Raw genomic sequence first — 16614 nt, forward strand, 5'->3', positions numbered from 1 at the left:
ATTAATCTCCTCAAACACCTTCTGAGCTCTCTCCAACTCATCCTCCGCCTGACACACACACACACACACACACACACACACACACACACACACAAACACACACACAGATTATTATTTTTATCACTTCCCGTTCCAATACACTACACACTGAGTGGACAAAACATTATGAACACCTGCTCTTCCCGTTCCAATACACTACACACTGAGTGGACAAAACATTATGAACACCTGCTCTTCCCGTTCCAATACACTACACACTGAGTGGACAAAACATTATGAACACCTGCTCTTCCTATTCCAATACACTACACACTGAGGGGACAAAACATTATGAACACCTGCTCTTCCCGTTCCAATACACTACACACTGAGTGGACAAAACATTATGCACACCTGCTCTTCCTATTCCAATACACTACACACTGAGTGGACAAAACATTATGAACACCTGCTCTTCCTATTCCAATACACTACACACTGAGTGGACAAAACATTATGAACACCTGCTCTTCCTATTCCAATACACTACACACTGAGTGGACAAAACATTATGAACACCTGCTCTTCCCGTTCCAATACACTACACACTGAGTGGACAAAACATTATGAACACCTGCTCTTCCTATTCCAATACACTACACACTGAGTGGAAGCTATGATCCCTTATTGATGTCACTTGTTAAAACCAATTCAGTCAGTCTAGATTAAGGGGAGGGGACAGGTTAAAGAATGATTTTTGTTTATTGTGTTTATGTGCGATTTAGAGGGTGAATGGTCAAGACAAAAAATTGAAGTGCCTTTGAACGGGGTATGGTAGTAGGTACTAGGTGCACCAGTTTGTGTCAAGAACACACATTTTCTAGTGTGTATCAAGAATGGTCCACCACCCAAAGGACATCCAGCCAAATTGACACAACTGTGGGAGTCAAGATGGGCCAGAATACCTGCGGAAGACTTTTGACACCTTGTAGAGTCCATGTTCTGATGAATTGAAGCTGTTCTGAGGGCAAAAGGGGCTGCAACTCAATATTAGGAAGGTGAACAGCCAACGACTGGCCAACTACTGGCCAACGACTGGCCAACTACTGGCCAACTACTGGCCAACTACTGGCCAACGACTGGCCAACTACTGGCCAACTACTGGCCAACTACTAGCCAACTACTGGCCAACTACTAGCCAACTACTGGCCAACGACGGCCAACGACTGGCCAACTACTGGCCAACTACTAGCCAACTACTAGCCAACTACTGGCCAACTACTGGCCAACTACTAGCCAACTACTGGCCAACTACTAGCCAACTACTAGCCAACTACTGGCCAACTACTAGCCAACTACTAGCCAACTACTGGCCAACGACTGGCCAACTACTGGCCAACTACTAGCCAACTACTAGCCAACTACTAGCCAACTACTGGCCAACTACTAGCCAACTACTAGCCAACTACTGGCCAACGACTGGCCAACGACTGGCCAACTACTGGCCAACTACTGACCAAGTACTGGCCAACTACTGGCCAACTACTAGCCAACTACTTGCCAACTACTGGCAAACTACTAGCCAACTACTGGCCAACTACTAGCCAACTACTGGCCAAGTACTGACCAAGTACTGGCCAACTACTGGCCAACTACTGGCCAACTACTGGCCAACTACTAGCCAACTACTGGCCAACTACTAGCCAACTACTGACCAAGTACTGGCCAACTACTAGCCAACTACTAGCCAACTACTGGCCAACTACTTGCCAACTACTGGCCAACTACTGGCCAACTACTAGCCAACTACTAGCCAACTACTGGCCAACTACTGACCAACTACTGGCCAACTACTAGCCAACTACTGGCCAACTACTAGCCAACTACTGGCCAACTACTAGCCAACTACTGGCCAACTACTGACCAAGTACCAACTACTGGCCAACTACTAGCCAACTACTGGCCAACTACTGGCCAACTACTAGCCAACTACTGGCCAACTACTAGCCAACTACTGGCCAACTATTGGCCAACTACTGACCAAGTACTGGCCAACTACTGGCCAACTACTGGCCAACTACTAGCCAACTACTGACCAACTACTAGCCAACTACTGGCCAACTACTGACCAAGTACTGGCCAACTACTGACCAACTACTGGCCAATTACTGGCCAACTACTAGCCAACTACTGGCCAACTACTGGCCAACTACTGGCCAACGACTGGCCAACTACTGGCCAACTACTGGCCAACGACTGGCCAACGACTAGCCAACTACTGGCCAACTACTGGCCAACTACTAGCCAACGACTGTATGCCAAATAATTTGGTACGTTTTATTCATACTGTATGTGTTTTTCAGTGAATCTTTCATTTGATTTTGTAAACCATAACTCCCTTGTCTGAAGACAAAGGTTTTGTGCCTGGGAAAGAAGCTGTGGAAAATGGAGGCTCTTTCTAAACGTCTAAAACTATTGCTGGCAGATTCTATACTAGACTACATTCTGAAATCCCCATGAAAGCACTAGTCGACACGGTGGTTGACAAGGGTGATGGACCCACCTGGTTCCTCGAGAGGTTACTCTGAGCAATGTTGTGGGCTGACAGGATGCCCTGAGCCCAAACTGGAGTGGCCCTCTCTAACAGAGACACTGGCTGGAGATTGGAAGAGAGAGAGATAATATATAAAGAGGGAGGGAAGACAGAGAGAGAAAGAGAGAGGGAGGGGTGGAGAGGGAGAGAGAAAGAAATAGAGAGAGAGATAGATAGAGAGCGAAAGAGAGAGAGATAATAGGGGGAGAAAGAGAGAGAGAGATAGAGAGCAAAAGAGAGAGATAAAGGGGGGAGAGATAAATAAAGGGGGACAGAGAGATAGAGATAGAGGGAACGAGATAGACAGTCATTTTAAACAGATATATTTAGTTCTGAGTAAATTACTGGCAAACGCAGACAACAGATTGATGTTAATAAAAGGACCACAGTGCTGGGACAGGTCCTGTTACCTTGGTGATCTTGATGCCCCCGTCCTTTCCTTTCTTCCCCTTATTGGTAGAAGACTGGTTGTGTCTGGCGCTGTCATAGTCCACAAGCTTCCTGTCACGCTTAGCAATACGAGACTGAAGAAGAAGAACACTACTTTATTGTCCAGAGAAGAGGGGATGGGCGGGGGGAGAAAGACTAACTCACAAGTGATAAGAACAGGTCGGTATGCAGTATGTATGAATCAAAGCAAATCATTAGGAAGAGAGAACGACGATGACGATCCTACCTTAATCACAGGGAACATCCCCAGGTATGATCCTACCTTTATATCTGGGAACTTCCCCAGGTATGATCCTACCTTAATACCAGGGAACCTCCCCAGGTATGATCCTACCTTAATACCAGGGAACTGCCCCAGGTATGATCCTACCTTATTACCAGGGAACTGCCCCAGGTATGATCCTACCTTAATGCCAGGGAACTTCCGCAGGTATGATCCTACCTTAATACCAGGGAACTTCCCCAGGTATGATCCTACCTTAATGCCAGGGAACTTCCGCAGGTATGATCCTACATTAATATCTGGGAATTCCCCAGGTATGATCCTACCTTAATACCAGGGAACTTATCCAGGTATGATCCTACCTTAATACCAGGGAACTTATCCAGGTATGATCCTACCTTAATACCAGGGAACTTATCCAGGTATGATCCTACCTTAATACCAGGGAACTGCCCCAGGTATGATCCTACGTTAATACCAGGGAAATTGCAGAGGTAAAATCCTACCTTTATATCTGGGAACTGCCCCAGGTATGTGTCCATGGATATCAAAGCATTATCCACAAGCTTCTGATGGAAGTCTGTCCACAGAACGTCAGTGTCCTGGAACCGGAACAGAAACAAGGAAGTCGCCATTAAACACAAACACAAATGTATTTACCTGTATATAGAGCAGACACATCTTACCGCAAGGCGGCTCAACTACCCTGCTGTCCCTAGGCTCAACTTACCCTGCTGTCCCTAGGCTTAACTTACCCTGCTGTCCCTAGGCTCAACTACCCTGCTGTCCCTAGGCTCAACTACCCTGCTGTCCCTAGGCTCAACTTACCCTGCTGTCCCTAGGCTTAACTTACCCTGCTGTCCCTAGGCTCAACTACCCTGCTGTCCCTAGGCTCAACTACCCTGCTGTCCCTAGGCTCAACTACCCTGCTGTCCCTAGGCTCAACTACCCTGCTGTCCCTACGCTCAACCACCCTGCTGTCCCTCTGCTCAACTTACCCTGCTGTCCCTAGGCTCAACTACCCTGCTGTCCCTCTGCTCAACTACCCTGCTGTCCCTAGGCTCAACTACCCTGCTGTCCCTAGGCTCAACTACCCTGCTGTCCCTAGGCTCAACTACCCTGCTGTCCCTAGGCTCAACTTACCCTGCTGTCCCTAGGCTCAACTACCCTGCTGTCCCTAGGCTCAACCACCCTGCTGTCCCTCTGCTCAACTTACCCTGCTGTCCCTAGGCTCAACTACCCTGCTGTCCCTAGGCTCAACCACCCTGCTGTCCCTCTGCTCAACTTACCCTGCTGTCCCTAGGCTCAACTTACCCTGCTGTCCCTAGGCTCAACTTACCCTGCTGTCCCTAGGCTCAACTACCCTGCTGTCCCTAGGCTCAACTACCCTGCTGTCCCTAGGCTCAACTACCCTGCTGTCCCTAGGCTCAACTTACCCTGCTGTCCCTAGGCTCAACTACCCTGCTGTCCCTAGGCTCAACTTACCCTGCTGTCCCTAGGCTCAACTTACCCTGCTGTCCCTAGGCTCAACTTACCCTGCTGTCCCTAGGCTCAACTTATCCTGCTGTCCCTAGAGTCAACTTACCCTGCTGTCCCTAGGGTCAACTTACCCTGCTGTCCCTAGGCTCAACTTACCCTGCTGTCCCTAGGCTCAACTACCCTGCTGTCCCTAGGCTCAACTACAGTGCTGTCCCTAGGCTCAACTTGAATGAACGAGCACGGATAATGAATGAACGAGCACGGATAATGAGCATAGCAAAAGTATAGGTAGGTATTGAGAAGAACACAATGAACAGGGAACTGATGAGAGAGGAGATAGAGAGAGGAGAGAGAGGAGAGAGAGAGAGAGGAGATGAACAGGGAACTGATGAGAGAGAAGATAGAGGAGATGAACAGGGAACTTATGAGAGAGGAGAGAGAGAGAGGAGAGAGGAGAGAGAGAGGGGATGAACAGGGAACTTATGAGAGAGGAGAGAGAGGAGATGAACAGGGAACTTATGAGAGAGGAGAGAGAGAGAGGAGAGAGAGGAGAGAGAGAGGGGAGATGAACAGGGAACTTATGAGAGAGGAGAGAGAGAGAGGAGAGAGAGGAGAGAGAGGAGAGAGAGAGGGGATGAACAGGGAACTTATGAGAGAGGAGAGAGAGGAGATGAACAGGGAACTTATGAGAGAGGAGAGAGAGAGAGGAGAGAGAGGAGAGAGAGAGGGGAGATGAACAGGGAACTGATGAGAGAGGAGAGGGAGAGGAGAGGGAGGGGATGAACAGGGAACTGATGAGAGAGGAGAGGGTAGCCTCGTTCAACCATTCAGAACTCACTACAATGCGAGCACTGCGGTCAGGGTGGTGGATCAGGGTGGTGGGTCAGGGTGGTGGGTCAGGGTGGTGGGTCAGGATGGTGGATTAGGGTGGTGGATCAGGGTGGTGGATCAGGGTGGTGGATCAGGGTGGTGGGTCAGGGTGGTGGGTCAGGGTGGTGGGTCAGGATGGTGGATTAGGGTGGTGGATCAGGGTGGTGGATCAGGGTGGTGGGTCAGGATGGTGGGTCAGGGTGGTGGGTCAGGGTGGTGGGTCAGGATGGTGGGTCAGGGTGGTGGGTCAGGGTGGTGGGTCAGGGTGGTGGATCAGGGTGGTGGGTCAGGATGGTGGGTCAGGGTGGTGGGTCAGGGTGGTGGGTCAGGGTGGTGGGTCAGGGTGGTGGGTCAGGGTGGTGGATCAGGGTGGTGGGTCAGGATGGTGGTTCAGGATGGTGGGTCAGGGTGGTGGGTCGGGATGGTGGGTCAGGGTGGTGGGTCAGGATGGTGGGTCAGGGTGGTGGGTCAGGATGGTGGGTCAGGGTGGTGGGTCAGGATGGTGTATCAGGGTGGTGGGTCAGGATGTCCTAACACACTAGTACAGCTGTCCTAACACACTAGTACAGCTCTATGCTCTAATACCAACCTGTCCTAACACGCTGGTACAGCTCTATGCTCTAATCTCAACCTGTCCTAACACACTGGTACAGCTCTATGCTCTAATACCAACCTGTCCTAACACGCTAGTACAGCTCTATGCTCTAATACCAACCTGTCCTAACACGCTAGTACAGCTCTATGCTCTAATCTCAACCTGTCCTAACACGCTAGTACAGCTCTATGCTCTAATACCAACCTGTCCTAACACGCTAGTACAGCTCTATGCTCTAATACCAACCTGTCCTAACACGCTAGTACAGCTCTATGCTCTAATACCAACCTGTCCTAACACGCTAGTACAGCTCCTACTTCTGTCACAAGGGAGAGTGATGGTGAGAATAACAGTGAGTGAGAGAGAGTGAGAGAGAGAGACAGGGAGAGAAACAGGGAGAGAGAGTGACAGAGACAGGGAGAGAGAGAATGAGAGTGTGAGCGAGAGTGAGAGAGAGAGTAAGAGAGACAGGGATCGAGTGAGAGAGAGACAGGGGAAGAGAGTGAGAGAGAGACAAGGAGAGAGAGTGAGAAAAACAGGGAGAGAGAGAGGGAGAGAGACAGGGAGAGAGATAGAGAGACAAGGAGAAAGAGTGAGAGAAACAGGGAGAGACATGGAGAGAGTGAGAGAGACAGAGAGAGAGAGAAGGAAAGCTTGAGGGCTGAGAGACTGTCACAGAGGAAGAGACAGGGAGGGACTGACAGAGGAGAGACTGTGAGAGGAGAGAGACAGGGAGGGACTGACAGACGAGAGACTGACAGAGGAGAGACTGACAGAGGAGAGACTGACAGAGGAAGAGACAGGGAGGGACTGACAGAGGAGAGACTGACAGATGAGAGACTGACAGAGGAGAGACTGACAGAGGAGAGACTGACAGACGAGAGACTGACAGATGAGAGACTGACAGAGGAGAGACTGACAGACGAGAGACTGACAGAGGAGGAGAGACTGACAGAGGAGAGACTGACAGACGAGAGACTGACAGAGGAGGAGACAGGGAGGGACTGACAGAGGAGAGACTGACAGAGGAGAGACTGACAGAGGAGAGACTGACAGACGAGAGACTGACAGAGGAGAGACTGACAGAGGAGGAGAGACTGACAGAGGAAGAGAGACGAGGGATAAGAGGAAGTTAATCTGACTTTTGTAGCATAAATACAGATGACCTCTGACCTCGACGATGCAGTCCACATCATCTTTGCCGTACCACTCCGGCTCGTACATGTCAGACAGACACTCCTTAAGGTTCTTGGAGGATTCGTGCATCGCTGTAGACAGAAGGACAGACAGGCAGACTTACCAGTGAAGGAATACACCATCGTTCTACACTGATTATCAATACCTGGGTTGTGTTAATTAAGGACACACAAAGGTAAACACTTTAATAGGTTTTGAAATGGCAAAATGAAAGTAGCGTTTTGTTTATTGAACAAGTCCAAGTAGTCCCTCCTTGTTTCAGTTTAGGACTGGCGTCTTAAGGTGTACGTAGACATTACAGAAAAAGTCTTACTTTGTACTGCAGCCAGGTAGACCCTTAGGTCTTTTTGCAGTTTGGAACCCTCTGTCTGAAAACAGAACATAAAACACCTGTTATTAAACACTTTACAGCTCCGGTAGGTGAGACAAGGTAAGACTGTGGATTGAATTATAGATGGCAAGGAATGGAAGCAGCTACTAAAATGGGGATCGATTGGGTTTTTACAATATATCAATGTTTGTTTCAGTCCAGGACTGGAGTCTTAATGGGTATGTAGACGTCACAGGAGAAAAAAAAAATCCTACTTTGTATTGCAACCAGGTAGACCCTCAGGGTTTTGTTTTAGTGATTTAAGAGCATTGGGCCAGTAACTGAAAGGTCGCTGGTTTGAAACATCGAGCAGACGAGCTGAAAAATGTGTCGATGTGTCCCTTAAGCAAGACACTTAACCCTAATTGCGCCAGTACGTCGCTCCGAAAAATAGCGTATTCGAAATGACTAAAATGTAAAATGGTTCGGTCCGTACAAGATTCTGTCACGTCCTGACCAATATTTAGGTATTATTTGTATTATATTTGGTCAGGACGTGGCAGAGGTATATTTGTTTTGTGGGGTTTTGTGTGTGGTGTAGTGGGGTGTGTTAGTTTTGGTATAGGTTCTAGGTTTGTTTTTCTATGTGTAGTTTTGGGTGCTGGACTCTCAATTGGAGGCAGGTGTTTCTAGTTGCCTCTGATTGGGAGTCCTATAAGTAGGCGTGTGTTTGTTTGGTAGGTTGTGGGTAGTTGTATTTTGCACTGCGTTTATTCTGCCTGTAAAACTGTACTAGTCTTTATTTGTTTATTTGTTTATTTGTTTATTTGTTTTCTTGTTTTTTTCTCTCCGTGTTTCTTTATTCTATTAAATAATAAGACGAGCGTTCACATCCCGGCTGCGTTTTGGTCTGTACAACCCAACGAACTCTGTGACAGATTCTTACATATTGTTTGTTGAAGTTGATAACTCCTTCCTCAAACGCAACATCTCTGGTCTCGTCCGCTTTCCCCAGCTTCTGCATAACCTGGAGAAGAGAAAAAAACAACAATAACATTCAACAAGACAATACGTTTAACATTCATCTTCATCCTGGCCCATGGTGGATACAGCAGATAAAACACTGTCTCTCATTCATACAGCACGTCTATGTGTCACTAAGACAATCACAGGGTAGGTCATGTACAGTGTAGTAGACACACAGGATGTACGTCTATAGCAATATTGATGAATAATGTAGAGTAACCATGTGGCTCAGTTGGTAGAGCATGGTGTTTGCAACGCCAGGGTTGTGGATTCGATTCCCACGGGGACCAGCACAGAAAAAAATGTATGAAATGAAATGTATGCATTCACTACTGTAAGTCACTCTGGATAAGAGCGTCTGCTAAATGACTAAATTGTAAAATGTAATACTGTATATATTCCATCCCCCACCTCCCATCATCAAGACAGTGGATGAATCAAATTCCCCTCCATCTTTAAGACAGTGGATGAATCAAATTCCCCTCCCATCGTTAAGACAGTGGATGAATCAAATTCCCCTCCCATCGTTAAGACAGTGGATGAATCAAATACATAACTTTTTAAATATTGAAAGAAACATGGGCTTCAGAGAGAAACCGAAGAGCAGAATTTGAGGTAATTTGGCATTGAGTCTTACAAGCACTAGAAATGAAAGCTGCGGGAACATGTGGGTCTGAGCAGGTGTGATGTCAGCGATGTTTATGTGTCTGTATATTCTTTGTGTGAATGTATGGTGTATATCTCTGTTTTTGTAAATAATAATAATCTCACAACAACAACAACAACAACAAATCTACCGCATCCTGTCGACGATAGTATGTTTTTTATATAAAGGTTAACGGTCAAGATGTGTCACTGATTCCTCTCCGGTGACGTGTCATAGCAGGATGGAAGCAGATATCGTAACCGAAATAACCCGAAACAAACGGTAAATAACAACAAATGAAACCTTATTATGTTTCTTACCTTCTCTTGGGCCCGTGTTAATTTCTTCTGCACGTTACTGGCGAGTTTCCCCGCAGTAACCCCCTTCCCCATCTCAGCCATTTTGTCTTCTCGATTAGCTCTCGATTCAATATAATAAAAAATAACAACTCCTACGGATAAAAAAAAAGAGACATCAACGTCGATAAAAAAAAATAAAAAAAATATTCACCGCTCGTTATTCTATGGCTTATGGACCTTTATAACGTTTTGTATCGGGTGTCTGTGTTTACCGAATAGAAGGAGCGACGGGGTTCCAACTTCCAGCGATGCGTAGAGTAGCGTAGCCTTCCGTTATGTCAGTCAGGTGGACGATAATAACCAACGCGTCGGGGGTTTCCTCTTAAAACGAAAAGCTGACTAGCAGCCCCACTGCACATCCCACTGTTTCCTTAGACCTACTGTTATTTTTCCTTTATGCACTTGGGGGCGACATTGCTTTGGTCAACTCACCAAATAAAACGGAAAGTCCTGTTTGGACTGAAGACTTGACGGTAAAAAGTCCTGTTTGGACTGAAGACTTGACTGTAAAAAGTCCTGTCTGGACTGAAGACTTGACGGTAAAAAGTCCTGTTTGGACTGAAGACTTGACTGTAAAAAGTCCTGTTTGGACTGAAGACTTGACGGTAAAAAGTCCTGTTTGGACTGAAGACTTGACTGTAAAAAGTCCTGTTTGGACTGAAGACTTGACTGTAAAAAGTCCTGTTTGGACTGAAGACTTGACTGTAAAAAGTCCTGTTTGGACTGAAGACTTGACTGTAAAAAGTCCTGTTTGGACTGAAGACTTGACTGTAAAAAGTCCTGTTTGGACTGAAGACTTGACTGTAAAAAGTCCTGTTTGGACTGAAGACTTGACGGTAAAAAGTCCTGTTTGGACTGAAGACTTGACTGTAAAAAGTCCTGTTTGGACTAAAGACTTGACTGTAAAAAGTCCTGTTTGGACTGAAGACTTGACTGTAAAAAGTCCTGTTTGGACTAAAGACTTGACTGTAAAAAGTCCTGTTTGGACTGAAGACTTGACTGTAAAAAGTCCTGTTTGGACTGAAGACTTGACTGTAAAAAGTCCTGTTTGGACTGAAGACTTGACTGTAAAAAGTCCTGTTTGGACTGAAGACTTGACTGTAAAAAGTCCTGTTTGGACTGAAGACTTGACTGTAAAAAGTCCTGTTTGGACTGAAGACTTGACGGTAAAAAGTCCTGTTTGGACTGAAGACTTGACTGTAAAAAGTCCTGTTTGGACTGAAGACTTGACTGTAAAAAGTCCTGTCTGGACTGAAGACTTGACGGTAAAAAGTCCTGTTTGGACTGAAGACTTGACTGTAAAAAGTCCTGTTTGGACTGAAGACTTGACGGTAAAAAGTCCTGTTTGGACTGAAGACTTGACTGTAAAAAGTCCTGTTTGGACTGAAGACTTGACTGTAAAAAGTCCTGTTTGGACTGAAGACTTGACTGTAAAAAGTCCTGTTTGGACTGAAGACTTGACTGTAAAAAGTCCTGTTTGGACTGAAGACTTGACTGTAAAAAGTCCTGTTTGGACTGAAGACTTGACTGTAAAAAGTCCTGTTTGGACTGAAGACTTGACGGTAAAAAGTCCTGTTTGGACTGAAGACTTGACTGTAAAAAGTCCTGTTTGGACTAAAGACTTGACTGTAAAAAGTCCTGTTTGGACTGAAGACTTGACTGTAAAAAGTCCTGTTTGGACTAAAGACTTGACTGTAAAAAGTCCTGTTTGGACTGAAGACTTGACTGTAAAAAGTCCTGTTTGGACTAAAGACTTGACTGTAAAAAGTCCTGTTTGGACTGAAGACTTGACTGTAAAAAGTCCTGTTTGGACTGAAGACTTGACTGTAAAAAGTCCTGTTTGGACTGAAGACTTGACTGTAAAAAGTCCTGTTTGGACTGAAGACTTGACGGTAAAAAGTCCTGTTTGGACTGAAGACTTGACTGTAAAAAGTCCTGTTTGGACTGAAGACTTGACTGTAAAAAGTCCTGTTTGGACTGAAGACTTGACTGTAAAAAGTCCTGTTTGGACTGAAGACTTGACTGTAAAAAGTCCTGTTTGGACTGAAGACTTGACTGTAAAAAGTCCTGTTTGGACTGAAGACTTGACGGTAAAACGTCCTGTTTGGACTGAAGACTTGACGGTAAAAAGTCCTGTTTGGACTGATGACTTGACGGTAAAAAGTCCTGTCTGGACTGAAGACTTGACGGTAAAAAGTCCTGTTTGGACTGAAGACTTGACTGTAAAAAGTCCTGTTTGGACTGAAGACTTGACTGTAAAAAGTCCTGTTTGGACTGAAGACTTGACGGTAAAAAGTCCTGTTTGGACTGAAGACTTGACGGTAGGCCTACTAACTGTGTCCTGTTTGGACTAAAGACTTGACGGTAGGCCTACTAACTGTGTCCTGTTTGGACTAAAGACTTGACGGTAGGCCTACTAACTGTGTCCTGTTTGGACTAAAGACTTGACGGTAGGCCTACTAACTGTGTCCTGTTTGGACTGAAGACTTGACGGTAGGCCTACTAACTGTGTCCTGTTTGGACTGAAGACTTGACGGTAGGCCTACTAACTGTGTCCTGTTTGGACTAAAGACTTGACGGTAGGCCTACTAACTGTGTCCTGTTTGGACTGAAGACTTGACGGTAGGCCTACTAACTGTGTCCTGTTTGGACTGAAGACTTGACGGTAGACCTACTAACTGTGTCCTGTTTGGACTGAAGACTTGACGGTAGGCCTACTAACTGTGTCCTGTTTGGACTGAAGACTTGACGGTAGGCCTACTAACTGTGTCCTGTTTGGACTGAAGACTTGACGGTAGGCCTACTAACTGTGTCCTGTTTGGACTGAAGACTTGACGGTAGGCCTACTAACTGTGTCCTGTTTGGACTGAAGACTTGACGGTAGGCCTACTAACTGTGTGAAGAAGTACAGTATGGAAACAACCAGAGAAAAACGATGGGCTAAAGACAAAGTCCGAGGTTAGTGCATCAAACATGCATACTGTGGTTTATTATGTGGTCCGGTACGGCGCTGTCCATGGTGCTGAATCACTGGTAGTCTACTACAGCCTCGGTACCTGTGGTGGTGGTGTTGAATCACTGGTGGTCTACTACAGTCTCTGTACCTGTGGTGGTGGTGTTGAATCACTGGTAGTCTACTACAGCCTCTGTACCTGTGGTGGTGTTGAATCACTGGTAGTCTACTACAGCCTCTGTACCTGTGGTGGTGGTGTTGAATCACTGGTAGTCTACTACAGACTCTGTACCTGTGGTGGTGTTGAATCACTGGTAGTCTACTACAGCCTCTGTACCTGTGGTGGTGGTGTTGAATCACTGGTAGTCTACTACAGCCTCGGTACCTGTGGTGGTGGTGTTGAATCACTGGTAGTCTACTACAGTCTCTGTACCTGTGGTGGTGGTGTTGAATCACTGGTAGTCTACTACAGTCTCTGTACCTGTGGTGGTGGTGTTGAATCACTGGTAGTCTACTACAGTCTCTGTACCTGTGGTGGTGGTGTTGAATCACTGGTAGTCTACTACAGTCTCTGTACCTGTGGTGGTGGTGTTGAATCACTGGTAGTCTACTACAGCCTCTGTACCTGTGGTGGTGTTGAATCACTGGTAGTCTACTACAGTCTCTGTACCTGTGGTGGTGGTGTTGAATCGCTGGTAGTCTACTACAGCCTCTGTACCTGTGGTGGTGGTGTTGAATCACTGGTAGTCTACTACAGTCTCTGTACCTGTGGTGGTGGTGTTGAATCACTGGTAGTCTACTACAGCCTCTGTACCTGTGGTGGTGGTGTTGAATCACTGGTAGTCTACTACAGTCTCTGTACCTGTGGTGGTGGTGTTGAATCACTGGTAGTCTACTACAGTCTCTGTACCTGTGGTGGTGGTGTTGAATCACTGGTAGTCTACTACAGTCTCTGTACCTGTGGTGGTGTTGAATCACTGGTAGTCTACTACAGCCTCTGTACCTGTGGTGGTGGTGTTGAATCACTGGTAGTCTACTACAGCCTCTGTACCTGTGGTGGTGGTGTTGAATCACTGGTAGTCTACTACAGTCTCTGTACCTGTGGTGGTGGTGTTGAATCACTGGTAGTCTACTACAGCCTCTGTACCTGTGGTGGTGGTGTTGAATCACTGGTAGTTTACTACAGTCTCTGTACCTGTGGTGGTGGTGTTGAATCACTGGTAGTCTACTACAGCCTCTGTACCTGTGGTGGTGGTGTTGAATCACTGGTAGTCTACTACAGTCTCTGTACCTGTGGTGGTGGTGTTGAATCACTGGTAGTCTACTACAGACTCTGTACCTGTGGTGGTGTTGAATCACTGGTAGTCTACTACAGCCTCTGTACCTGTGGTGGTGGTGTTGAATCACTGGTAGTCTACTACAGCCTCGGTACCTGTGGTGGTGGTGTTGAATCACTGGTAGTCTACTACAGTCTCTGTACCTGTGGTGGTGGTGTTGAATCACTGGTAGTCTACTACAGCTTCTGTACCTGTGGTGGTGTTGAATCACTGGTAGTCTACTACAGCCTCTGTACCTGTGGTGGTGGTGTTGAATCACTGGTAGTCTACTACAGTCTCTGTACCTGTGGTGGTGGTGTTGAATCACTGGTAGTCTACTACAGTCTCTGTACCTGTGGTGGTGGTGTTGAATCACTGGTAGTCTACTACAGTCTCTGTACCTGTGGTGGTGGTGTTGAATCACTGGTAGTCTACTACAGCCTCTGTACCTGTGGTGGTGGTGTTGAATCACTGGTAGTCTACTACAGTCTCTGTACCTGTGGTGGTGGTGTTGAATCGCTGGTAGTCTACTACAGCCTCTGTACCTGTGGTGGTGGTGTTGAATCACTGGTAGTCTACTACAGTCTCTGTACCTGTGGTGGTGGTGTTGAATCACTGGTAGTCTACTACAGCCTCTGTACCTGTGGTGGTGGTGTTGAATCACTGGTAGTCTACTACAGTCTCTGTACCTGTGGTGGTGGTGTTGAATCACTGGTAGTCTACTACAGTCTCTGTACCTGTGGTGGTGGTGTTGAATCACTGGTAGTCTACTACAGTCTCTGTACCTGTGGTGGTGGTGTTGAATCACTGGTAGTCTACTACAGTCTCTGTACCTGTGGTGGTGTTGAATCACTGGTAGTCTACTACAGCCTCTGTACCTGTGGTGGTGGTGTTGAATCACTGGTAGTCTACTACAGTCTCTGTACCTGTGGTGGTGGTGTTGAATCACTGGTAGTCTACTACAGCCTCTGTACCTGTGGTGGTGGTGTTGAATCACTGGTAGTCTACTACAGTCTCTGTACCTGTGGTGGTGGTGTTGAATCGCTGGTAGTCTACTACAGCCTCTGTACCTGTGGTGGTGGTGTTGAATCACTGGTAGTCTACTACAGTCTCTGTACCTGTGGTGGTGGTGTTGAATCACTGGTAGTCTACTACAGCCTCTGTACCTGTGGTGGTGGTGTTGAATCACTGGTAGTCTACTACAGTCTCTGTACCTGTGGTGGTGGTGTTGAATCACTGGTAGTCTACTACAGCCTCTGTACCTGTGGTGGTGGTGTTGAATCACTGGTAGTCTACTACAGTCTCTGTACCTGTGGTGGTGGTGTTGAATCACTGGTAGTCTACTACAGTCTCTGTACCTGTGGTGGTGGTGTTGAATCACTGGTAGTCTACTACAGCCTCTGTACCTGTGGTGGTGGTGTTGAATCACTGGTAGTCTACTACAGTCTCTGTACCTGTGGTGGTGGTGTTGAATCACTGGTAGTCTACTACAGTCTCTGTACCTGTGGTGGTGTTGAATCACTGGTAGTCTACTACAGCCTCTGTACCTGTGGTGGTGGTGTTGAATCACTGGTAGTCTACTACAGCCTCTGTACCTGTGGTGGTGGTGTTGAATCACTGGTAGTCTACTACAGTCTCTGTACCTGTGGTGGTGGTGTTGAATCACTGGTAGTCTACTACAGCCTCTGTACCTGTGGTGGTGGTGTTGAATCACTGGTAGTTTACTACAGTCTCTGTACCTGTGGTGGTGGTGTTGAATCACTGGTAGTCTACTACAGCCTCTGTACCTGTGGTGGTGGTGTTGAATCACTGGTAGTCTACTACAGTCTCTGTACCTGTGGTGGTGGTGTTGAATCACTGGTAGTCTACTACAGACTCTGTACCTGTGGTGGTGTTGAATCACTGGTAGTCTACTACAGCCTCTGTACCTGTGGTGGTGGTGTTGAATCACTGGTAGTCTACTACAGCCTCGGTACCTGTGGTGGTGGTGTTGAATCACTGGTAGTCTACTACAGTCTCTGTACCTGTGGTGGTGGTGTTGAATCACTGGTAGTCTACTACAGCCTCTGTACCTGTGGTGGTGTTGAATCACTGGTAGTCTACTACAGCCTCTGTACCTGTGGTGGTGGTGTTGAATCACTGGTAGTCTACTACAGTCTCTGTACCTGTGGTGGTGGTGTTGAATCACTGGTAGTCTACTACAGTCTCTGTACCTGTGGTGGTGGTGTTGAATCACTGGTAGTCTACTACAGTCTCTGTACCTGTGGTGGTGGTGTTGAATCACTGGTAGTCTACTACAGCCTCTGTACCTGTGGTGGTGGTGTTGAATCACTGGTAGTCTACTACAGTCTCTGTACCTGTGGTGGTGGTGTTGAATCGCTGGTAGTCTACTACAGCCTCTGTACCTGTGGTGGTGGTGTTGAATCACTGGTAGTCTACTACAGTCTCTGTACCTGTGGTGGTGGTGTTGAATCACTGGTAGTCTACTACAGCCTCTGTACCTGTGGTGGTGGTGTTGAATCACTGGTAGTCTACTACAGTCTCTGTACCTGTGGTGGTGGTGTTGAATCACTGGTAGTCTACTACAGTCTCTGTACCTGTGGTGGTGGTGTTGAATC

The 16614-nt window shown here is 46.9% G+C and overlaps 1 protein-coding gene across 4 annotated transcripts in view; it reads right to left on the reverse strand.

Annotated features, from left to right (window-relative positions):
• The window catches only part of LOC115161410 (myc box-dependent-interacting protein 1-like), a 40555-nt gene extending 30479 nt beyond the window's left edge, over positions 1-10076 (reverse strand). For 2 of the 4 annotated variants that reach the window (XM_029712377.1, XM_029712375.1), the window contains exons 1-8: positions 9689-10076; positions 8643-8723; positions 7700-7754; positions 7363-7457; positions 3752-3847; positions 2983-3096; positions 2543-2635; positions 1-48 (exon numbers count right to left, since the gene is read on the reverse strand). The exon at positions 1-48 is cut by the window's left edge and continues 38 nt beyond it. In XM_029712377.1, the coding sequence (XP_029568237.1) occupies positions 1-48; positions 2543-2635; positions 2983-3096; positions 3752-3847; positions 7363-7457; positions 7700-7754; positions 8643-8723; positions 9689-9769 (663 nt within the window). In that variant the 5' untranslated portion in view covers positions 9770-10076. The remainder of the gene's footprint in view (positions 49-2542; positions 2636-2982; positions 3097-3751; positions 3848-7362; positions 7458-7699; positions 7755-8642; positions 8724-9688) is intronic. The other 2 variants (XM_029712376.1, XM_029712378.1) reach the window with 2 other exon arrangements.
• Between the last annotated feature and the right edge of the window lie 6538 nt (positions 10077-16614).

Source organism: Salmo trutta, chromosome 24 (assembly GCF_901001165.1).
Source record: "Salmo trutta chromosome 24, fSalTru1.1, whole genome shotgun sequence".
Lineage (NCBI taxonomy): Eukaryota > Metazoa > Chordata > Actinopteri > Salmoniformes > Salmonidae > Salmo > Salmo trutta.